The sequence below is a fragment of the Colletotrichum karsti genome, assembly GCF_011947395.1.
Source record: "Colletotrichum karsti strain CkLH20 chromosome Unknown Scaffold31, whole genome shotgun sequence".
In the NCBI taxonomy this organism is placed as follows: Eukaryota; Fungi; Ascomycota; class Sordariomycetes; order Glomerellales; family Glomerellaceae; genus Colletotrichum; species Colletotrichum karsti.
Window position 1 is genome coordinate 152,717 of NW_024065931.1, and position 23,637 is coordinate 176,353.

General features: G+C 52.5%; 8 protein-coding genes across 8 annotated transcripts; 3 read left to right on the forward strand and 5 right to left on the reverse strand.

Moving 5' to 3' along the window:
- Positions 1 to 763: 763 nt before the first annotated feature.
- CkaCkLH20_08939 (oxysterol binding protein) lies at positions 764 to 2,525 on the forward strand (the record flags this gene model as incomplete). The annotated part of the gene is made up of 4 exons (XM_038891654.1): positions 764 to 852; positions 1,091 to 1,337; positions 1,423 to 2,097; positions 2,160 to 2,525. The coding sequence occupies 4 exons, from the start codon at positions 764 to 766 to the stop codon at positions 2,523 to 2,525; spliced, it is 1,377 nt and encodes a 458-aa protein (XP_038742941.1).
- Positions 2,526 to 5,047: 2,522 nt separating this feature from the next.
- CkaCkLH20_08940 (uncharacterized protein) lies at positions 5,048 to 5,980 on the forward strand (the record flags this gene model as incomplete). Its single annotated transcript, XM_038891655.1, has 1 exon — positions 5,048 to 5,980. One exon carries the CDS (start codon positions 5,048 to 5,050, stop codon positions 5,978 to 5,980), a length of 933 nt encoding a protein of 310 aa, XP_038742942.1.
- Positions 5,981 to 6,798: 818 nt separating this feature from the next.
- On the reverse strand, positions 6,799 to 7,659 carry CkaCkLH20_08941 (uncharacterized protein; the record flags this gene model as incomplete). Its single annotated transcript, XM_038891656.1, has 1 exon — positions 6,799 to 7,659. One exon carries the CDS (start codon positions 7,657 to 7,659, stop codon positions 6,799 to 6,801), a length of 861 nt encoding a protein of 286 aa, XP_038742943.1.
- Positions 7,660 to 8,309: 650 nt separating this feature from the next.
- On the reverse strand, positions 8,310 to 9,367 carry CkaCkLH20_08942 (uncharacterized protein; the record flags this gene model as incomplete). Its single annotated transcript, XM_038891657.1, has 3 exons — positions 8,310 to 8,662; positions 8,737 to 8,908; positions 8,999 to 9,367. 3 exons carry the CDS (start codon positions 9,365 to 9,367, stop codon positions 8,310 to 8,312), a joined length of 894 nt encoding a protein of 297 aa, XP_038742944.1.
- Positions 9,368 to 11,525: 2,158 nt separating this feature from the next.
- CkaCkLH20_08943 (uncharacterized protein) lies at positions 11,526 to 12,947 on the reverse strand (the record flags this gene model as incomplete). The annotated part of the gene is made up of 1 exon (XM_038891658.1): positions 11,526 to 12,947. The coding sequence occupies one exon, from the start codon at positions 12,945 to 12,947 to the stop codon at positions 11,526 to 11,528; it is 1,422 nt and encodes a 473-aa protein (XP_038742945.1).
- An 879-nt stretch (positions 12,948 to 13,826) lies between these two features.
- CkaCkLH20_08944 (putative fad dependent protein) lies at positions 13,827 to 15,329 on the reverse strand (the record flags this gene model as incomplete). Its single annotated transcript, XM_038891659.1, has 8 exons — positions 13,827 to 13,927; positions 13,990 to 14,152; positions 14,219 to 14,252; positions 14,325 to 14,655; positions 14,722 to 14,776; positions 14,832 to 14,903; positions 14,967 to 15,192; positions 15,271 to 15,329. The coding sequence occupies 8 exons, from the start codon at positions 15,327 to 15,329 to the stop codon at positions 13,827 to 13,829; spliced, it is 1,041 nt and encodes a 346-aa protein (XP_038742946.1).
- Positions 15,330 to 16,112: 783 nt separating this feature from the next.
- On the forward strand, positions 16,113 to 18,546 carry CkaCkLH20_08945 (putative pantothenate transporter; the record flags this gene model as incomplete). Its single annotated transcript, XM_038891660.1, has 12 exons — positions 16,113 to 16,279; positions 16,348 to 16,611; positions 16,681 to 16,717; positions 16,776 to 16,869; positions 16,922 to 16,942; positions 16,998 to 17,091; positions 17,162 to 17,256; positions 17,318 to 17,708; positions 17,763 to 17,918; positions 17,971 to 18,026; positions 18,148 to 18,236; positions 18,307 to 18,546. The coding sequence occupies 12 exons, from the start codon at positions 16,113 to 16,115 to the stop codon at positions 18,544 to 18,546; spliced, it is 1,704 nt and encodes a 567-aa protein (XP_038742947.1).
- A 347-nt stretch (positions 18,547 to 18,893) lies between these two features.
- On the reverse strand, positions 18,894 to 19,592 carry CkaCkLH20_08946 (uncharacterized protein; the record flags this gene model as incomplete). The annotated part of the gene is made up of 1 exon (XM_038891661.1): positions 18,894 to 19,592. The coding sequence occupies one exon, from the start codon at positions 19,590 to 19,592 to the stop codon at positions 18,894 to 18,896; it is 699 nt and encodes a 232-aa protein (XP_038742948.1).
- Positions 19,593 to 23,637: the final 4,045 nt, after the last annotated feature.

Genomic DNA, 23,637 nt, shown 5'->3' on the forward strand with positions numbered 1-23,637 from the left:
TGAATTTGCCTTTTGGGATACCTTGAGGGAAGGCGAGTTACGTGTATTCTTTTTTTCCTTTACCCGCGCTTCTGCATCGTTTTCTTACCTTGCCTACCTTTTTACCTACGGATACCTACCAACTCACCCACGCCTCTTCTCTTTATCCTATCCCATCCGACCGACCTACCTTACCGCCAAAGGAGAAGACAAATCCACTGAGATTCATCTCCGTTTCCTTTTAATTTTCTTATATGTGTTTCCGAGTTGTTCTTCCTTCCTGCGTACGAACAGATTTCTTTCATCCTCTGCTCGGATATCCGCGCCGCGCATGAGTCGGACGACTGAAACGAAACGGGAACGATCCTCATCCTTGACCCGGCGTCGAGATCCATCGGTCTAGAACTACCGTACCTTTACCGACTGGTTGTCCTCTTCTTCGACCACGTCTTCAAATCCTTACTGCGAAAGAGAGAGAGAGAGACAACGCAGAGAAGGAATAGAAGATACACGAAGAGGCGCGCGCGCAAACAGAAACAGCTTTTCCCTCCAGGTCGTCGTCATCATTCGAGAGCTTTAACAGCGGTTTTGCTGAACACGGTCCCCACGTCCACGCCTCTCTCAACAACCACCCCCGCCAGCCGTTCTCGGCCCCCCACCTTATCTTTCGCAGCAAAGCCGCCATTTTTCCACACCAAGCAGCAACCAGAAAAACGTCGTCATCGTCCGTCACCTCCCAAAAACCACCACCACACTTCCACCCGCGACGACGACAACAATAACCATGGCTTCCAAAACTGCACACGATACTCCCGCGGAGGAGACCCAGAGCGACGGGTCCAAGCTGAAGACCTTTATCGGTATCCTGAAGAAGTGAGTACATACCTACGCACGCAAGTCTAGCGGTCTGTCTCTGCATGCGCCGCCGCGCCGCTCAGAGGGGAAGGAAGGCAGAGGGCCAACATGGAGGCGAAATCCTGCGCGGCTTCGCGGCGCGGGGGCCTGACGAGCGATGGTGCCCCTCGAAGGGTAAACCGCAGCGTTTTTTGTCGAGCAGGAAGAAGAACAACAGAGATCGGAACAACCTTTGCTGACCTCTGCCCCCATCCAGGTTCATCGGCGTTGCTGACCTCGCCGCCGTGCGCTTCTCGCTCCCCTCCCAACTCCTCGAGCCCACGCCGAACCTCGAATACTGGAACTACCTCGACGCACCCAACGCCTTCGTCGCCATCGGCACCTCCGACGAGCCCCTCGACCGCATGCTCGAGGTCTGCCGCTTCTGGTTCACAAAGGACCTGAAGTACGCAAAGGGAAAGCCCTGCAAACCATACAACTCGTGCCTGGGAGAGTTCTTCAGGGTGAGTGCTGGCCTCCCTTTTCCACGAAGGAAAACCATGTGCCGTCCATGACTCGTCGTGATGCTGACGCCGGAAACCCGACCAGTGTAATTGGGAAACCGAAGACAACGCCCCCAAGATCAACACCACCGCCCTCAAGACCGGAAGCGGGACCGCAAGCAGCTCCTCCTCCTTCAAGTCCGCAAAGGCGGACAAGAACGCCTCCGCCGTCTCCCTCTCCGTGCCCCAGCACGGCACCTCCACCCCGGACAACAAGCCCATCCGCGTCTCCTACCTCACAGAGCAGACCTCCCACCACCCCCCCGTAAGCGCCTTCCACATCAGCTGCCCCGAGCGCGGCCTCTCCGCCCGGGGGTACGACCAGATCACGGCAAAGTTCACGGGCACCTCCATCCGCGTCCTGCCCGGCGAGCACAACCTCGGCATCTTCGTCACCCTCGAGAACCGCGGCGGCGAGACCTACCGCCTCACCCACCCGGCCGCCCACCTCGGCGGCATCCTCCGCGGCAGCCTGAGCGTCAGCGTCAGCGAGATGGCCTACATCACGTGTCCGCAGACCAAGCTGAAGACCATCCTGCACTACGTCGAGGCGGGCTGGCTCGGCCGCTCCACGAACCGCGTCGAGGGCGTCATCTTCAGGTACGACCCGGACAACGACGACAAGGTCAACATCAAGGACGTCCCCGAGGCCGACGTCGTCGCCCGCCTGAGCGGTCCCTGGCGCGAAAAGGTCCAGTTCACCTTGGGCCCCAAGCCGGTGGTATGTATTTCCTCCGCCCCAACTCTCCCTTACCATCTGCAGAGTGTACTAACTTGTCCAAGGACTCCCACCCCCCGGAGGCCCGCTACACAATCATCGACCTCGGCCCCCTCAACGTCGCGCCCAAGGTCCTTCCCCCCGCCGAGAAGCAGCTCGAGAACGAGTCCCTCCAGCTCTGGTCCGGCGTCACCGAGGCCATCCACGCCAAGCAGTTCTCCAAGGCGACGACGGTCAAGGTGGAGCTCGAGGAACGGCAGCGCGAAAAGGCCCGCGAGCGCGAGAAGACGGGCGAGGTCTTCAAACCCGTCTTCTTCGAGCCGCAGAGCGCCGTCGCCGGCAGCGAGGGCCGGCCCGAGCTCACCGACAAGGGCCGCGAGGTGCTCGCCCGCGCGCAGAAGGGCGAGTGGGACATGGGCGGCGTCTTGTAGGGACGGGGCGGCGCCCGGGGGAGGAGGAAGACGACGGCGCGGTGTCGTAGGCGGGACGATGGGACTACGCCGCGACGGGGAGAGTGAAATTTGTGTGTGGATCAGAGGCATACGGGTATGGCAAATGGCATATTTACAGCGCTGGTGCTGCATCGAGGCTTCTGCTCTTTTTGAAGCCCTTCCTTTTTATTAAATCCTTCATTGGGATACGGGGAGAGGGCGGGGAGGGAGGGGTTTGGTTTTATTAACATTGGGCATCCATCCGTCCCGAGATCCGTTTGTTTTCATGTTTTTTTTCTCACGGCCGACGGCATGATCACCGCTACTACTTTACTACTACACACGCACGCCCAGTACTATTACCACCGCTCTCGATTGGGAATGAGGTTGCATTATTTCCTTTATTTATCCTGGTCGTTCTGTTTGAGATTCCCGTTAGATGAGAAGAAGACTGAAGAAGAAATGTATGGGTTTGTGAGATTTATGGAGGTGATGGTGAGGAGTAATTGCATTGCGTTGCTGGTGATGGGGGGAGTATATATACGCGAGGTTCGACATGAGTTACACACATATACACTTGAGCCGGGGGAGGTGACTTACGAGTCGAGATCATCTAGAAGAACAGAGGTTCGTCGGAGAATTTAATATCACGTTTTCTTTTCCTGGTTTGAGATGACACTTGACGTATTTTCTGCCCGGATGTGTATGTGTTTGTGCTTCGGAAAACTGACTGGCAGCTTTTCTGCCCGGATGTATTCTTTTCTCGGAGAACACACCCACCCCCCTTTTTCCATGACTCCCTGGAGGATGGAAGATGTGGAGGGGGGCGGGAATGGATGGAAATGAGACGACGAGATGAGGGTTCATGCGTGTGTTCCGGGGGAGGGGGGGTTTTCCGGGCTGGAGATCCGAGATTTGCGTATGGTGGTGGTGGCGTGGATTTGTGAGGCAGGGAAGGGGAAGGGGAAGGGGGGAAGGGGGTATGCTCTTTTTTTGGTTTTCCCGGTTCGGAGATGGGATGGCTTGGCTTTGTTTTCCGGGAGTGAGGGAGATCGGATGAGTTTTGGGAGTCGGGTTTAGGGTATCGTGGTATCAACTTCGTTTTAGAGGGGCTGTTACAGCGAGAGGTTGCTGGATTTTGTAAGTTGTTTGTATGAAAAGATACGGATCTAGTTTGTTTGAATAGAGTGTGTTAAGGGACGATGGGTTTGTTTTATAGCTTGTTGAATGTGCTCTTTCTAGGTTGGAGGTTGTTAATCTGTGGTACGTGATGTTCGAGGCGGATTGAGTTACTGGCTGGATGTGAATAGATGTGTGTCATGAAGTGAGATTTGTATGGTACAGGGGAAAGAAGTCTTGAAGGTCTCGATATTTCGTAGTCTTTGGTGCGTCCGGAACGAGGTCATCGTCGTTGAATTGGCGTCTGTGACGGCGGAGATCGGATCAGAGCCAGGTTTGTGGTGGTATCGAAGTAGTCACCAAGGAGAAGAGGGGAAGGAGGAGGGGGGCTTTCTCCGTTTCTCGGTTTTGGGGCTGTTCTCGAGTGTCGTCTGCGTTTTCCCTCTCGAGTCGTCGGTGGCGTGTGGTTCGTCGGGAGGCTTCTTCTTCTATCGGTTCTCGATGACGAGGGAGAGATGGTTTTGGGAAGTGGCGAGATGGTAGAGGAAGGGGAGTAGGAGGTTGTTTGAGCTGGGTCAACTCGGCGAGTTTGAAAGATGATTGGAGCCATTCTGAAAGACACTCTCTCAATGTCTGGCTTGAAACTCCTGTCTCGGGGCAACGAGGATGTGGAAGGCGGGCTATCAACGTAGGTAGCCTAGGGGCGATGTCATCCTCCACGACTTTGAGGAAGATCTTGATCGGGATCCTTGGGGGTGCCAGTGTGTCTGCATAGGTGGTCTTAGTATATTGAAGAGACGAGTCGTCCATTTTGCGTGTGCTTAGCTGCGCGAGACTGCGTCTGACATTTCTATTCGGTTGATGCGATGGGTTGAGCAGCCGATGTTGAACTTGTGGTCGCTTGAAGACCGTCCTCATTGGTCGACTGAATTCTTTGTCCTTCCTAGGTAGCCTTTCTAAACGGTTGCCAGAAGAATTCAATAGAAGGCTCAGGAGTTGTAATTTCTTGCAGTTTGCAGTTTGGAAGGTGAAGTCGGCCAGGTGGGGCGCTAATGGCCCTCCTTCCCCCTCAGCTTACTCTGACTTCCTTCTGTTGCCTTCCTTTACTTTTCTGATCTTCCGTTGCTTCCGCAAACACAACTGATATCACATGGATTCTTCACATTCTTCAACCAAGAACCACCACCCAGACAGAAAAAAACACCAAAAAGCAGTGAGGTGACGACAACTTCTTCCTCATCGTCAGTCTTGGAGGTCTCTTTGTGTGAAACAAGAGCGCATTTTCCTCCATCCTCCATCCTCCTCCCTCCTTCCACTACCAGTTACTTTTTCCGTCCTCTCTCCACACCAAAGTACCAACATAAAGCAAGGAAAGAAGTGACCATGGGTGAGTACAGCTCTTCATGCAACGCCTCGGCACTTTGAGACTGATTGATCCAAAACAAGGCGCCGTTCTTCCTTACGAGATCTTTCTCATGGTGGTCGAAGCCGTCATCGACAACGCAGTGTCTCAATCATCGATGAAACCCAGAATCTTGAAGACCGCCTATATCCATGAGGACTTCCCAGATGATTTCCCGGACAACGACCACGGCACCCATCTCATTGTCAAGTGGCCCACCGACCTTTTCAATCGCTTCCATCTCATCCGCGACATTCGTCAGGTCAACCGGCAAGCTCGATGTTTGGTCGAGAACACGTTCTTTCAAATTCCTGCGGCTTTGCATGGCAAGCGGATATACGGATGCCTGCCCGTCGTCATGATCTGGACGTGCCCTCAAGCTGACGCATTCGCGTACCCATCCATCAACGAATTCCCAGAGGACGATCGAATTTTCGGGCGTATAGAGAACGTAACCATGAAGGCGATAAGTCTGGACGCGCAAGAAATTGCCAATTGCGTCCTGGCTTTGCCGAACTTGCGGTCCATTTACCTGACGCCCAGCGAGACGTGGGCGCAGCGCCTCGACAACGAGCCTCACAACCATGCTGAAGATTTGCCACTCGACATGATTTCGTGGCCCGACCTAGAGCATGTAGCAACTGTGCTTGGAACAGCTACGTCACAAGTTCTCTGGGACCGCAACATTCGCGTCATCTTCGCGACGCACGACGGCGAGCGTCTCGACCGCGCGTTCGAGCTGGTTCGTACAATCGACGCTAATCCACAGGCTGACGAGGGTGATTGGGGCATTCGAATGAGGTTCTTCGATCTTGAGTGTTATTGCTATTATTACTCTACGGATGAAGAAATCGTCAACAACGCGGGCTGGGACAGGCTTCCAATTGTATGGCATGACGGCGACTCCGACGATAGCAGCGGCGGAGGTATTTAGGCGATAGGATGATAGATATGAGGGAAGAATAAGAATCATCGAAAGCCTGAAGGCAATGGCGGAAGAGACCTTTCATACGATAATGGGAAACCTCCAATCTCATAGTCAGGAACAATGAGAATAGCGATGCTTGAAGGGCATTCAGAACAGAGTATCCGCAGAAATCAGAGGCATCCGCAATTGCGTGTAACTTATTTTGCGGAACCAATGCAAACAGTTACGAGTTACTATCTACACCACTGCGACGTGATATTCGTTGCGAGCTTCGACATCCATTGCGCCTTCGAATAGTTTGTGATCTCATGCCAGCATTCGGCAAGTAAAGGCGATATTTGTTCCCGCCGAATTACGATTATTTCGGCATTGTAAGAATATCTTAGAACCATGAACGGTGCCGTTCGAAAACCTGATGTACGTCGTGGCAAAGAGCGCAGAAGATGCGAAGCGTCGTCTCTACAGCAATCGTGGGGTGCGAAAACTCGAATCACAGGGGATTCACTGGTACGATAGGCATGAATGTTGAAATTGTCCTGGAATTCCAAACCCATAAGATCAACAACTTTGCATGATACTTTTCTAGTCAAAAGGTATGGCATGTGAAAACTCATTAAAATCCCAATTACTTATCGTGTTGGAGCCATTGCCTCCACGATGGAAAGAGAGACGACAAGGTTCCCGGGGCGGAAACCCACCTCGGACCCCACACCCCCGTGCCGCCGGCGCCGGGACCCGTCCCGGTGTTACGACCGCCCGGACGTAAGACACAACCCTCTGCCTGTGCCGCTAGTCCCGTCATAACTTTCCCATGAAGAACAGATCTACGCAGGGATTTCCAGAGCTGACCTGAGCTTGAACCAATGACTCCGAGGATCAACATGCCGCAAGTACAAGCCGTCCTCCTCGCGACACAACTCCAATAAGTACCGCGTCTTGTTCGAGTCAAACGTCTGACCATCAAGTATAACACGAACACCCCTATCCAAGAGAGGCGTCCAAAGGGCCTCATAATGCGTGAGGTAGTCTCGTATCTGTCCGACCTCGGGCGCATCGACAGGTACGACGACACCGGGCCCGCAGAACTTCTCGGGCAGCGGTTCGACGGCCACTCTTATCCCGAGATGGAGGACTCTGAGATTCGCCAGTGTCAGTAGGGCTCGACAGTTGGCTCTCATGTCCTCGACACTCCGCAGAACAGGTGCGAACACGACGTTCTGGATGTGTGCCGTGATCTGCCTACCCCGAGGCGACTGGTGAATGAGCCTATATAGGACGGTGTTGCCGAGCCGGATAATCAAGCGATTGGAAGTGGTTGTTGAAAACTCTATAACAGGATGGAAGAAGTCGATCTTGGGATGCGCCCACGCATAGGGCACACGATCGGTCGTAGGTCCGTAGGGGCACCAGTACGGGAGGCGAGAGAATCTCCGACGAACAATTCTGAACGCGCTGCTGTTGACTTCAGAGATGCGAAGGGTGTCATTCAAGGCTCTGTTCGGATGTCTGGGTATTCCGCCGAGTTTGGGTTGTATGTCGTCTACGGAAAAGATGGTGAACTGGTCGAATACTTCCCCGGCGAACCCGTGCAGCCACCAGGTCATCGGCTGGTCGAATGCTTTTGCTTCTGCGTCGTCGATGATGGCCTCAACTATCAGGAGGAAGATTTCGTGAGGGAGGAACATCGGGCGAAGGGTCGTGGCTTGTGCCGTTAGGGGTAAGGCAGAGTCACCCATGACGACTAGTGCTTGATGGATGAAGATCATGGCTTCTCATCTTTCCAGATTGCCCGTCTTAAGTTGTATTCTCGTCATTATCGTTCTGGGTGAGATTCTCATTGCTTCAATGAGATTAATGCATGAAAGACGTTCTGACACAACTCTTTCCACTTGTTGATCTGCATCAAAAAGTGAGGATGATGCATATTAAATGACAAAGAAAACGAGACTTCTGTAGTAAGCAGGCACACTCCAAGAAACACCATTGAAAGCCACTAGACCTTCTTTGAGACAAGGTTGCAAGATCTGGCCCCAGAGACTGAGTCTCACGCAAAAGAGTCCCTGCTTCTAGAATCGCCCTCCAGCGTCCAGGATGGGTAGACTTTTGTCTTTAGAAGTGGATAGATGCTTTGTGCGATATAGTGAGATACATATTTCATGTTATTGATGTTTAATACTCTTTATAAAACATATTTCAAAAATCTAGAGTAATGCTTCACTCTGCTACTACAACGTCAAATATGATAAAACTAAAACTTAATGCTGCAGCTGGCTGCAAAGGTACAATAGCATGGGGTAAGAATTCCCTCAAAGAGAGTTGATATAGCTAGCCTCATTTACTCAAACTCATTCAAAACGAATGAGGAGGTAGATGGGTCGTAGCCCATCACTTGTGCCATCCATTCATCCATGTCCCACTGCTCCATGAGCGGCTCGAAGCCCTCGGTCTGCCTCGTCCCAAGAACTTGTTCCATTTGTTCTATCTCCATCAGCATCTTTTCGTGGCCTTTGCTTGCGAGGTTCCCCGCCCGCATCATGTAATTCAGTACGTTCTTGCCCGTCGAGTACGTTTCGAAATCGCTTTCCTTTTCGTCGAAGCTCGCCGTCCGCCGCTTGTTCACCGTCATGGCTAGGGAGAGAATCGTAAGGCCTGAGAATAGATGGATGCTATCCCAGAACCCGAATTTGGCTGACGGCGTTAGACGCACACAGTCTCGGAGAAGCGGCCGGGGCGGATGGATATGGACGTTGCGTAACACTCACCGACTCTTTCTCTGTGCCATAGGCCGATCATAATGCATACATTCGTTCGGGCGGCCCGGAGACACCGGTCACTGAAAGCCTCCAGGCTTTCTCGAGATGCGTTTCCAGCTTCATTGGACATGATATGGGTGATCTGCCTCAGGAAGAAGGGGCGAAGAAGTAGAATGAAGCACTAGAGCACACGTGAGTAGCGTCAGCTTGATGATGCTCCAGGGCAACCAGAGTTTGTGGCCAGGCGATGCCCAAGCGCTGGGTAACGCACATGATTGCATCGTAGGTAAAGCGAGGCAAGAGACCTCATGTTCGTCATCTGCGCCATGGCGTCTGGCATTCCCAACTCGCAGTCAAACGACATACATGCCGGTAGCTCCTTCTTCCAAGACTCCAGCTTCAGCAGAATGGGCCGTGCTCGCCTCTCAAAGTGAGGGATGTCGTCTCTGATAGACTGCCACGCATCAATGAAAACGTCGGCTTCTGCCTTCATCATCGTGATCTGGATACGTGCGCGGAGGAAGTCGGCCTCGAAGAAATTGCCGGCATCTTCAGGGCCCAATGGTTCCTCGCTTGGGTAATCGACCTTGATCTGTTCAGGCTGGAAAGAGGACCAAGCCCCTAGTTCACTGCTGGTCATTTTGTCCAGGCAGTACGATGTCCAGCACACTCTCTTCCGGTGTTCATGTTCCGACGGGGCGAATGAAGACGCCAACGCTGTTTGGTGTAATCTGAGAACATTACAGATCCTGGCACTCATCCCTGCGTACATATATGCCGTTCTCTTACGGTTGAGGGAATAGGAGTAAAAGGCCTGTGAGATGAAGTTAGCTCCTTCACTTAATACCTTGAACAGAATAGGGCGTATGTAATGAGGTTTTGACTGGGCGTACTGCTAAATTTAATATTTCGATGTGGTCGATGCTGGGCTCTTCGCATGGCAACTTCAACAGCAAGAGGGCTTGCTCGAAGAACTTCCCTCCTGGAGGTGGTCTTTGACTAGTCCCCAAATCATCATTATCTGCGCCGCTTTCTGTCGAAGCAAGATTGATGGACGGTGCAGGATATTGGACGAAAGTCTCGCCGAGAGCGAACACTATTAGCATCCGGCAGAGGGAGAGTCGGTCTCGTGACTGAGGTGATTCCGGACTTTTGTACGTCAAGTCCATCCGTTCTTTAAATTCTCTCCACATGAACCAATGGTAGTCGTGGCCCATGTATATTTCGACTTGATCCAGTAAATGGCAGGCGTATGGATACGGAGGCAAAGACAAGCTTATTTGAGGATCTACAGCAATGCACATGTTAGTCTCATGGGCACAGCTCGTAAACTCAGACGGAAGTAGAGGTCATTTTCTCACGTGATGTGTCATGGGCCAAGTGAAAATACTCGTACGAGGTTGATGGCTTTGATGACTCCCGCGTTGTTTCACACAGCATACTCCCTCCGTCTGGGGACGGATCGGACTGTGCTGCGGCGGCGTTCTGTTGAAGCTGTTTCACCTTCTCCACGAAAAACTCGGCGGCCGAATTCTCCACGGTAGCTTGGCTAGAAGTAATCGGAGGGTCATCATTTGCAAAGAAACCTGCGCCTTCGGGTTCCTCGGAGCGGGAGCTGTGATGAGGGCTTCGAAGCAGTCGTCTTCTATCGTTTTCAAGACTCCGAAGATAGTTCTCGGGCACGGCAAGGACTTTCTCGCGCTCTGGATAGACACAGTCCGTCTTGGCAGCTGCGCAGTTGCGACACGGCTTCTCTTTGGCTTGTTGTTAGCCGGGCGCCGGGTTAAAGTGGTTTGAATGAAATTTTCCATACCTCTCGAGCATTTCACTTTCTGCCGGTGGCAGCGACGACAGGCGGTACTCTTTCGCCCAGCGCTCTGACGCATGCTGTCCGCCATCATGCCGACTTTCTTTGGTCGCGGTTGCTTCGCATTGGGCGGAGGAAGGGTGATTGGGAAACTCCCCGTGCACGGTGCTCGGTTTAGCAAGGGACCGGTACTGCCCTGATCTCATGAGGTGCTGGATAACGCCTGGAAATTCTTCTCCACAGCTTATCTATGTATTTCCCCTCATCAGAATAGTTCATACCAAGGACGTCATTTAACCCTACGTTAGTTATCCGGCATGGTTCTTACCTTAGCGAACTCGTTTTTTTGAGCAATGCAGTGCTGGACTCGAATCATTCGGACGCCTCTGGCGACGGCTCCCATAGTTCTGGAGCCTCGGCCTCATTGCATATTCCCGTCGCCGCTGACCTGGAAGACCTCGTCGTTGCTTATACGGAGGACTTGTCCCATGAGTCGTGCGATGAGGCGACGACCTGGCTCTGTCTCCAGCAGTTAACCACGGAGCCCCGGGCTCCTTCCAGCCCTTCCACCTCCTGCCTCATCAACGCGCCAAAGCCTGAGAGCTACAAAACATTGAAAGATTTACTTTACAACTACAAACCCTTTATAGTTTCACCAATATTACTTCAAAGTCTTCTATTCGAAGAATTATGAATTGTCGACTTAAGAAACCGCCTTTGAGCGTGCGGCGATAGTTTTACAATCTTCAGACTCTACTGCGAAAGAGTGTGTGCACCGTAGCGAATTCGTCTACACAGTTACCTTACACAAGATCCCTAAATTGCCCCATTCAACTAGTTGATCGTCATTCAATCCATGATTGGATGGAGCCAATCCAGCAAGTCGGTTTTGAACGGTACTATTGACTTCGTTATTCGCTCTCAGTGATCGGGTAAGAGCCCCAAAGTATCCCGTTGACTAAACAAGATACAAGTTTACTACCCAGAGATCTTAGCTATTCCTAATAAAGGCGAACAGCGGCTCGAGGCTCTTTGCGGTTTCGATCTCTTTCAGCCAGTCCAGCAACTTCCTCAAGTCCTGCTTGCGGGCTGTTGACGCAAGTTTGTCGGCCAGCTTGTCACGGCCATAAGCTACTTCCTGGTCCCATGGGTCACCATCTGCGTAATCGCTTCGTCGCGTCCAAGTTTGTCCCCGAACCACTAAACTCGCTGCCCCTGGCATCCGGCGTATCTGGCCCTGAGCCATGTCCTGCGCAAAGGACCGCGAGTCTTCAAAAAGCTCAATGCGGACTTTCTTCCGTAAATCCAGTGCAGTTTGAGACTCGGCAATCTGGGAATCAAACCACTCCGCGCCCGGTGTAATACCCATAACCATCATAGCCACAGCGTGGTGGTAACTGAAGCAGTAGCTGCTGAACGTTTTCGGCCTGGGGTTCCTAAACCGCGAAGAGTTTGCCAGAGGGCCAGTGAATATGACGATTTCGTCCACGACATCCGGGTCGGGTTTGTGTTCCCCGATAAGACGGGCAAGGGCGGTCATGGGAGAGTGCATGAACCGGCACGTGGGCCATGGCTTGTAAGTTATAGCATCTAGATGCCAAACGGACCCAAGTCCCTCGGCCATGCTTTCACGCCGAGGCATGGCGGCAGCGTACATCTCCGGGATGCCGACCGCCCCGTCAAGAATGCCCTCAAAACCCGTGAGACCTTCTCTCGCGGAGATGACGCCGTGCATCCCCGTCACCGCACACCAACCAGAGTCGCAATACTTGTTGTCCGGCAGATGAAGGGCTTCCGACCAGCGACTGCCGATGGGCAGAGGTATGTTGGAGCAGGATATTCCTAGTGCCATTTGCAGAGAGTCCGAATCTAGCCCTATGGTCCGGGCATAGGCAACGCAAGACGCGACCACGACGGGCGCAGCGACGCCCCAGATCTCGGAGAACCCTGTGACTTGGCCATCTTCAACCGACATCATGGGGCCGATGGCGCTGGCGAGACGGCCACCCGCCTCGTACCCCGCGATGATGCCGGCTACTAGATCTGCGCCAGATCTGTTCTCAGCCTCTGCTGCTGTCATCGCCGCGCAGACCGCACCAATGCCGAAATGCACGCCGACGGGATAAGTCTCGTCCCAGTCGAGAAGGTTACTAAGCCGAGCGTTGGCGTAGAGAGCCCGCGAGGCCCCTTGAGGATCCAATGAGCCCGCCATTGACGCCTTCCCAGGTCCGCCGAAGACATTTGAGACAGCGATGACCTTGCGTGATGCTTGGACACTGGCTCCCGCGCGAAGGCAGCTCAGAGTATCTAATAAGAGATTGTGTGCTGACTCTCGCACGCCGAAGGACACATTGTCGCTAGAAAGGGACGTGAAGAAATCCGCCAGCTGTTTAGTAACGGGTGTTTTGTCCATATCGGGGACTAATTGGGTTATAAAGAGTTTACTTTGTGACGAATACAGACCCGATGATACTGTTTCCGAGAAACCAGAGCACAAGGAGAAATATAGTTTCTTATTTCCAATCTTTTGGGGGTCTGAAGTTCCTGAAGCTTACTCAAGACGAAGGGCGTCGGGAAATGAGGCCGGCGCTAACCATCACCGCCTATCTCCGCGTCGGTAATTGAGGCTTCCAACTCCGATTGCACGCGGCCCCGGCCGCCGAAAAGTTACTACATCGAATGCCGTGCCATTCAGTTGGACATGGTCCAGCGTAACAGCTTCTAGGTCCCTGCACGATACTAACGCACAATCTCTATCAATACCGGGGCACGTTTAGGCCAAGTTGGAATCCATCAAGACCGGCGAAGGCATTCAGCCATTTCCTTTCACTCGTAGGAGGTCGCGTCTTGCCATTACTCAGGCGTCCCACATACGGAATGTGGCAGAGATCACGGCCTCAGCGGCATTTCCATCAGCTGCTGACTGACCTCGTTTTCGTCAAGGCCAGAAATACCGTCCATCACTACATAGACGATACGTCATTTACCGCCATGATCTATCCTCAATGCTTGACCTGTCATGTAGCGTTATGGATTGATGGCTACCGCCGGTACCTCTACCATACACAGAACCTTCAGAGAATCGAAGTATCATCTACGTTTGAATCTGGAATCCAAAAAAGCATTTGCGTCGTAGGGCATAATGATAACCTGAGCGGCTAGGAGCACCTGTATCAATAACTCCCTTGCTCATCATAGAAAGAAGCGCTTCTGGTAGGGAAAGTCTCAATTCTGGGGTCTTCCGTACCCCTCGCTCATCACCAACGGTATTGAAATCTCGAATGTGTCTATCTTAAAGCCTCGCTCGTGAGGTGGTGAACACGAAATCATTGACCAAAGTGCCCGCTGCCCTGGCAACGCCGAAACTGAACACGTAGCCGCCACCGCCAGTCCCTTTGATAGTCAGTCTGCGGTATCGTGTGGACGACAAGGCCTGTGCTGCAATGGTGACTCACCGTAGGCGTGAACGACACTCTGGCCGTCCAGATTCTCCTTCTCTACCCGCACTCCTCCAGTCCTAGCCGGGCGGAACCCGACGTTATCCCGTATGATCTCGACGTTTTCGATCTTGTTGTCCCTGAATACTGATGGAGCATTCTCGTGCACACGTCTTAGGATCTAGAGGGGGGACGAAAACGTTATGTCCAAGATCAAAGTCAACGTCTTTGGGGCAAGCACACTCACGTCGTCTCTGATGTCCAGGTCAATAGCGGTGTCACTGCATCGTTATTGAGTAACTCGTTAGTTCTGACCAAGATGGAGATGTCATTGGAACGGTGCTATTACTTACGTGTTGTTGACCTGTTTGATTCCACCCAGGATAGCAGTGCCATCTAGTCGAGGAATGACATATGTGTATGCCTTGCCATGGCGCATTAGAATCTTGTCAAAATCCGTTTTGATCAAGATCGTCTGGCCCCGGACCTCTTGCACGCTTTCATCGCGGACGTCATGCAGGAACCTAGCACCGCAGCCGGTAGAGTTGACCAGAACGTCGTGGTTGAGGTGCTTCAGATCAGAGAGGGATTCAATATTCTGGCGCATGAACACCACGCCTCTGTCTTTCAACTGCTGCGCTAGCCAAGGAAGGAACGTCGTGGGGGTGAGAACAACGGTTTTGTCTGTAAGAAAAGGGCCATTAGCAAAAGTAAATATCGGTGCGGCTATTGCCTGTGCATATGTCATACAGCTCATCCCACAGACGACACCCTGGGGTAGCTCTTCTGGACGCATGGCTCTGAACTATTCAGGGTCAGCTATCTTTCATATTCCAGCAGACAGTTCTGAAACATCGTACCCCGGGCATCAGGTCTTTGTACCAGATCTTGTCGATAGTGGTCGCCTCTTGGAGGTCAATCATCTCGATTCTCTGCAAGGGTCCTCCGTTAGCTCAGTTTTGATGGGCTGATGGGTTGTCGCATGAGTTGAATACCTTGACGCTTGACTCAGGGTTCGAGTCTGCCAGAGCCCACAAGAAAGCGAACGCATCCCTCTGCATCTTCTGCTCGGCTGCGGTTGAGCCATCTAGACCGAGAAACACTGCACCTGCCCATGGGGATGCCCACTGATGGCTCGGGGAGTCCCCGGGCAAGTCTCGCGCAACGATCGTGACTTCGTGAAATCTAGAGAGCATACTGGCAACGGCCATGCCGACGATGCTTGGATGTCTGTTAGATCAGCGAAGGCAGGCAGGGTTGGTGTCCGAGTCGAAGAGTGGGAAACAGTAAAGAACTAACCCGGCTCCAACGATAGTTACCTTGGGCATTGCGGCCGAGAGCTTTGTGAAGCGCGTCAATTGCGTGAAGTGATGATTTGGGGTTCTATGTTGGGCAAAGAGAGACTACGAGATGCCAAGTGCCCAGCTGGTGGATCATGTAAAGTAAGCTATAGCAAAGCTACAATGCGCATCTACGATAGAGATGTGCGCCGGCTTTTTAACTTGAGAACACCGGATTTCATACACAAACATGGCACGCCGAGCACCGCAGCTCATTTGAAGGGAGCTTGTCCCGATAATGGGAGCGTTTGTTGGGTCTTGTTGGCAGCTCTGCCAGGTTTCCAGTTAAGAGACCAATCATCCATTGGAATTCCATGATATATGCTCGAATATGGAGCAAATCGGTCATCGCCATCCAGTAAAGTCTAGGGCAACAACACCGATCGCGAGGTGCATAGACTCCGCCTCACGACACCCCACAGACGCTAGGGAAATCAAGCCGACCCCGCGACCCACGAACACAACAGATCGGTAAATATCACCGACTCAGCATGAACCAAGTCTTTTTCAGGGGTTGGGCCATCCCCGGGGTCGCCCCGCACTTCTGGAGTTCCACCACGGGGATTCTCCAAGAAAACCTATCTGCAAACGATCACGTGCCATAGTCATGTCCAGACTCGATCACCTGCGCTGTTATAACTCAAGTATATATGGTTTGGGTTTGAAGCCCTGAGTGCCTGGCCAATATGTTAGTTTGTACAAGCTGCTTTGCGAGCCTTTCCTTGTCGTTTGTTCTTGGTTCTACAGACTCCAATCCGGTCGTCCACAGCGCTCTGAGAACCCTCCCCAATCTTTGATACGATGAACGCGTCCATCAGCAGGTCGTCCATGGAGCCCGGAAGAGACACTATATCGACAGTTGATCTAGGCAAGGGTTCCGATAACCCTCGCGGAGAGTACGAGGAGTACCTCGAACTGAGTCGAGAGTTCACCGGCAAGCGGTTGCAGAAGCTGGTGCGCAAAGTCGAGTTAGTGGTCTTTCCAGTCTCTCCATGTCTATCTCTAGATCCCTTTCGGAACCACTCACGCGATCCAGTTGGCACGTACTGCCGCAATTGATCATCATTTACTTGCTATCCTACATCGATCGCAACAATGTTGGTATGGGCACCCTACACGTCGACACGCCCCGCACTTCAGTCCTCCGACGAAACCACGTTCATCGGTCATTCTCTCTGACTTCGTTGCCAACACCAGGTAACGCGAAGCTGTTCGGAGCCCTTCCGGACATGAGAATGTCTGGGCAAGACTGGAACACTGGGCTGGCCGTGTTTTTCGTCACCTATGCAGCCGGTGGAGTGTAGGTTCTCAGGACAATGCAAGCGTGATGCAGGAATCAGATCATCTGGCTAATTCCGATGTCTTCCAGGCCTTCTAACATTGCCCTGAAGCGGTTTGGTCCAAGGGTATTGATTGATCCTAGCCCTAGGAAGAGACTTGGTCCACGCTGCTGACGACGCTTAGATCTGGCTACCCTTCCTCCTGTTCACGGTATCCCTCATTCTCATCTCATCCTCCCTGCAGAATAATAGGGCCGGTTGGATCACATTTCGGGTTTGTAAGTCACAGAAAGCACCCAGTGACACTCGCACATGCTGATCATCAAACAGTACTCGGTTGGTTCGAAGCAGGTAGGCGTCGCCCAAGACCACATTAGACCTCAAGGTTCACAACGAACACGCGCAGGCGTCTTCCCTGGTTGTTCGTTCATCCTCACCATCTGGTACTCGCCAGCAGAGATTCATACCCGATTGTCAATCTTCTTCTGTGGTGCATCTGCGTAAGTCTCTCAGCCGATCAACGGAGGTCAAAGGGGATTTTGGATCTCAGCTAATCCGCCTTCTCTGCAGAGCAGGTGCATTCTCCGGCTTACTGGCGTACGGCATCGGGCATCTGGACCATACCTGGGGATTCAGAGGATGGAGATGGATATACTGCCTCGAAGGTAAGCTGTGGATGTGAGACAATGTTTCTTGGTAACATCTCTAAGCAGAGATCATCGGCAGGCCTCTTCTCACTTCTGATCGCAATCGGGGCATGGTTTCTCATCAACGACACACCCGCCAAAGTGACGAATTGGTTGTCGCCCGAGGAGCGCCGGTTCCTTATTCTGCGTCATCGATTTGCAGCAGGCGGCGAAACCGGTATTGCTGAAAAGGAAGAGTTCTCTTGGAAGGCTGCCAGAGAGGCATTCACTGTGAGAACAGCCTACAAGACGGAACGAAGTACATTGCTGACGCAAGGTGTACTGGATGGATACAGTCTTTTCACATCTATGCCGTGTAAGGTCACCATCGTCATTGAGCTTTTTGCCGCTAACATCACGTGCAACAGCGCCGCCACAGAGTTCACCCTTTGCGTGGCTGTCTACGGCTATGCATTCATCCTGCCTACCATGTAAGGATTGCCGGCGATTCGAAAACTCGTGATGCTGATCTCTCTGCCAACTAGTATCTTCAATCTTGGATACACCGCTGCTGAGGCCCAAGCCATGACAGCCCCGCCCTACATCTTCGCCTGCATGATCACTCTTTTCTCTGGATGGGCGGCAGATAGGTGGAGGCAACGGATGCTTTCGGTCCTTCTCCCAAACCTGCTGGCCGTGTTGTAAGAATTCATCATCTTGCAAGTAATACAAGAGCTAACCCGCGCTACCCAGTGGCTTCATCGTCATGATAATCACGTCCCGGTATCCTAACCTCCCCGGTGTAACACGTAAGTCGTCGATACAAGGTGCCCTGCGGCATGATTCTTCTCGGCCAGCTGAGCGCTGACTTTTCCACGGTCTTCGGGGTGTTCCTCGCAACAGCTGGGCTGTATCCAATTTCCCCCGCAGTCACGGCTTGGATCGCGTTGAACTGTGCCGGTTCAATGAAGCGTGCTGTTGGAATGGGTGCCATGATTTCTTTCTCTCAGTTGGGCGGAGTAGGTCAACCCGCGACTCCGCGAGCACCACCTTTGCACCGAACCCGACACTTGCTAACAACCTCTGCAGATTGTTGGCTCGAACATCTACATTGCGGCACAGTCGCCTACGTACCCGGTAGGGTTCGGCATCAGTCTTGGGATGCTCTCTGTCTTTGGCGTAATTTGGCCGGTGGTTTACTGGCTCATACTCAAGCGCATCAACGCTAGGAGAGCCGCCATTCCGCTGGAGGAGATACACGCCAGGTACACAGACCAGGAACTGTCGGAGATGGGCGATCGCAGCCCGTTATTCAGGTATTCCACTTGACCGGCAAGCCAGCATTCACATTGCCGACCTGGTCGAATGACTTACTTGACCTGCGCTCCTCGTCCGCCTCTAGGCGGGCATCTTACGCGCAGAGTGGGCAGCTTGGAATCATTCGACGTCAACATGGCGCCTGTTGTAGTTATGCCTACTCGTCTATTCGGTATTCCATCACCGGAATGTACCCTTTGTCGGACACGTAGGAATATACGACAACATGTATTAATTTCACTGTGACACACACACGTCTGCGTTGATTTACCATACCTTGAGACAACTTGGAGCCGCTCCGGAGCAGAGGGATGATAATTTTCGTCAAGGGTCTCAACGAGCGGCCTCCAGCCAGCACATCACGTCTCGGCTGTCCGGCTTTGGACGATAGCGGCCAGCTGCGCCATCTTCTTCCACTGGAAGTCCCACCACCCAGGACCAGCTCCCACGGCGTCGGCCACATGCAGCGGGCTCGGCTCCAGGTTGTAGAGAAATAACTCATGAGTGGTGGGTACCGGCCTGCCTCTGAAGACCCCCTTGGCGCTCCTGACCTGGGCCTCGAAGGTGCTCATCCACGGATGCACTGCCGCGGCAAAGTCTTGAGTGGTCACAAACGCCCCCGAACCCGCCTCGACCAGCAGCGAGGGACCAGGGCCCGGTCTATCCTCGTCACAGCAGCGGATGAGGCTCCCGTCGTCGGCGTACAGCGCTGAGTCGACATCCTCGGCGTGAGGGTGGTGGTTGTCGAGCCAGTTGGACTCCCAACCGTCTAGCTCGCGGATGGTGACGGTGATGGAAGAGACGGGCGGTTCCGTGATGCTCTCGGACGCGACCTCGTGCAGCCGGGTTTCAGGCTGCTGGCCGTCGGTTGAGGAGGCGGATGAGGTCTGGTATTGGTCTTGTTGGGATGTGTGAACCGTGGCGTCTTCGAGCAGTTTGATGGACTCTTCGACGGAGCCCTTGAGATACCAGCGAAGCCGCAGAAAAGACACAGATGCTGTTAGTTGCTGTTTTGTCTGTCGAAGAGACTCGTAGGTTGGATGCGGCGGAGTGTCCATGTTGTGGCTGTCTTGATGGATGAGTCTCGGTAGCTAGCTGGTCGTTTGAGGGATAATTTAGAGGCAGACGCAGGTAGTAACAACGAAAAGTGTAGTCTTATACTTTGGTATCTACCCAATTAAACGTCGGGAAGCCCGTGATATGTTAAATACGAGGGCACAAATGCTCAGATCAGAATCAATGTCCTAAGAAGCTTAAGCTTCATAGTGAATCTTATGCGTAAGCCCTCGATTCTTTTGAAGACTCAAAAGAACTGGTTTTATCACTGTTTCGAATTTGAAGATCGATGGATTAGACCCTCTTTGAAAGTGTATTGGGGATGTAAAGCGAGATCGGCCACCAAGCCAAGTGGCAATTACTGTATTCAGATCCCCAGCCTATGAATGGGTTCTCGAATATATTTTGAACAATCTGTCGTGAACCTCGACGACTGTCTCAATCGTAAACTCGCTCGGCCTTCTGAGCGCCCACTGGAATGGCTCTGTCCAGCGTTGCAAAGCTCAGATGCCCCATATCTCCGGCTGGATTGACGTCGCCAACGCACACGCGCATATGTCTATTTCTCCTGACCTGCTTATTGACATCTTCCACAGACCCGAGCTGACTTGAAGCAACATTGACGTATGGGCTGTCCCTTGAGAAGAAAGCAGAATAGTCCAAGATATCAGGTCCTCGTCTCAAACAGTTGAAGACCACGGTGGTGACAGCCGAGAGGAGCATGCCCGTGGAAGCGAAAAAGAGAGTGAACAGCCAGCCTCGATTAACCCTCATCACCAAGTGATCAGGAACTCTCAGCCCGGTACTGTTTTGGATGCTCATCCATTGCCCTGGCTCTAGAGTTGGACGTGGGTAATCATCAGCGCGAAAATTGAAGGTGCCGGTAATATTGTGTGGTGCAACCGACGCAAGCCAGAATGTGTTGAGTAGTTGAGAGAGTCTTTGAGAATATGCCACCTCACCTATTGGATAGATGTCAGTCCCGTTCCATGAACTGATTCCGGCAGCTGAGTAGGGAGCATCTGGTTCGGTGAAGTATGTCTCGATCGCTGAAGCGTAGGGTTTGACTTGACGGCCTTCTACGAGGTCGTAGAGTGATAGGCCGGCGCGGATGAAGGTACTCATGTACGCCTCAAACATATTTGCTGGACCGCCTCCAATCTTGTGCAAAACAGTGCGTGCAGTGTCGTTTGTTGATTTGGGAATTCGTCGTACCCGGACGGCGGCACATTGAGGGCCGTGGCAACCAGCCTCAACCTCAACGTAGACCTGGGCAAAGAAGCATGTCGCATTGGTGAGTCGACCATGACCCCATGAGGCAACTTGTAATTGTAGAGGACTTCCAGTTAGGTGCATTGTCCCGAACCCAAGACCTGGTGAAATGAGGAGATTTCTGTCGTTGTGCCAGTTTACCGCTTCGCTTGCATTTCCAATCAAGCTCAGCCAGGTGCCAAATTTCATTGAAGTCCCTTCAAGGGAACAATTGGCGCTCATGTAGGACGTTTCGAATTCAAATGTGTAGTTCCATCCTTTCGATATTCCTCCAAGTGCGGCGACGGGAATACCCGCTATTGACGACCATACGGGAAGTATGCCTGATGTCAAATCAACGTCGTACCAGCCGTCACCGTCAACTCCCGGAACTTGGTCTGCGGCCTGGTAGTACTCCACCATTGGCACTTTGATGTTACCGAACAAGTCTTGGGCTGCCGATTTGACATCCCCAGGGGTTGAGAGGGCGGTGACAAATGCGTTCTGTATCCGGGAGATCACCTCAAAGCCCGCAGAGGAGCTACTTCCACCGTGCGGGAATACCGATGTGAAGTTAAGCAGCTGATATGGCCAGGATTCTGCAGCTGTAGAGGGAACAACTTCCATTACTCGCAACGCAGCCTGGCTACCTAGGGGGGAAAGAGCCCATAGAAAGAGCAAGGCGGGAGTCAACATTGTTGCCGACCGAAGTGATAGAGGCGTGGTGATTGCGCTAAAGACCGTTCGACAACTTAGTAGATATTCTAAACTGAGCACTGAGATCCCTTGCTCCAGCTTCCAAGCAGCTGCTGCTTTAAGCAGATTAGCAGCTACAGCAGCAAAAGCAATTGGGAACACAGTAGGGCTATATTTTGCTGCTGTTTGTAGGGCGGGAATAGGGTCTTGGTCGAGAGATAGCCCGCTGTTGATAAGGACGATGAAAGCATAGATAATGAAACAAATAGCTGGGAGTGTCAACACCACATCTAGCACAAGCTGATGAATGCAGCCAAAAGATCCTGGCTTTCTGAGAACCTGTCCTGCCACTGATGTCTCTTTATCTCTCGTAGAGCATCTGTCCATGAGCCGGGTAGACGCATCGTGCTCGGTATCATATGCTGTGATGTCCGATGCTGAGTTCATTATCGTGATGGGTTACGTTCGAGATTGGTATTCTACATTTGTATTTAATAAACGTGCACACTGAGTCACGCGGATGGAAGACTTACTATGGACTGCTCGCTACATCCAACTTCAACGGAAATGTTGTCATTGGGAGGGACATCGACATGTGAGATCGCAGCCAGGATGGATCATTCATTTTTAACTGAACCCCCAACCAGGAGGCTACTGTGGTGACACTGATAAAAGAAGGCTGTATCAGTCACTGTTGCCCAGTCCTTAGCTGCTGCAAGAGTTCTTATTTTAGAGCAGCTGGAATGCACACGAGGTTTGCAACTGGAATCAATTGGTGGTTGCCCGGTCTCGCATGGCTCAAGTTCACCGGCATCCACCCTCTGCATTCTCATTGGAATGTACCCAGCCAGCTTGTCTCTCGTACGTCGACGTCTGGTTGCGCGATTGGGATGAGCAGGCTAAGCGGGGTAAGCAAGACATACCGTGGTTTTCACGATCTTGCGTCTCCGCTCTTCTTGGCGTCGCAACCAACAGATATGAGACCATCCTGCAGCCATATCAAGACCCGACACCATATGTGGGTCTTGATAAGGTTGCCTTATGAGAGCCTATTGCTGACTGCATGTAGCCTGCTTGGTCACAGAGACGGGCGGAGGATTTCTCTCCGAGATTCATGGTGCTTGCGTCTCAGAGACGAAGACCGCCATCTATGAATACTGTGTATATGATAGTCAAATACACATTGGACATTCTGGGCTCCTTTCATAACTTTCTGAAAAGCTCAATCCGAATAACGAGGAGATTCGGTGTATTCAATCTCCGCGCAAATGCGCGGTGCATGTCTCCTCTCACTGTCCACCACTCACAGCTCTGCCCTCCCTTTCACACGCATGAATTCGCAGACACATGCCTCGGGCTTAAGCCGCAGCCTGCCTACACGCTTATTCGTTTCCATTCTGGGATGGGGCCATGTGCGATCTCAATGACACCCATCAGCCTCTGGCCCCCGTTATGGTTGAAGCGAACCACCCTCGCAAAGCCGAACAGTCGCAAGGCAACTGCGAAGCACGCCACCTTCTCAATCAATCCAGTGAACCTCGTCTCATGAACTGCCAAGTATGCGAGTAATATCTGCCTGAATTCACGCTGCTCTTTTTGGTTGCGAGGGTGTGAAGGTGCCCGGTCACTGCGCAGCCTTTTGTCTACTTCGACCGGTCCTAAAATAACGGCCACTCCCCAGCTCAAATCCTCTTGCAGAGATCCCAGGTCACTGCCTCCTTGGAGACCGTACTATGACGAGAGGCCGCCACGTTCTCGTATTCTATCTTCCTCGACCCCGGAACTGATCAAGGCCACACTGCTGGCCAAAGCCAAGGAAAAATGGATCCGTAAGAGTTCAAAGTCTATTGTCATTAATTCTTGAGTCCGCTTCTGTACGAACGTGAAATGTTCGTTCGTTGATATGTCGCGGCTAACTGAAGAACTGTGCCACAGGCCCCCGGACTATGCAACAATCTCCTCGTTCGGCCAACGGATTGCTGATGACATGTGCCACAATCATTATGGCAAAGAATTTCTACCGGATGACAAGATTCATTTCCACGTCAACGAAGAACGTGTAGTTGAAATTCTTGCGGCGGCTAACCTGGGGACTGACAG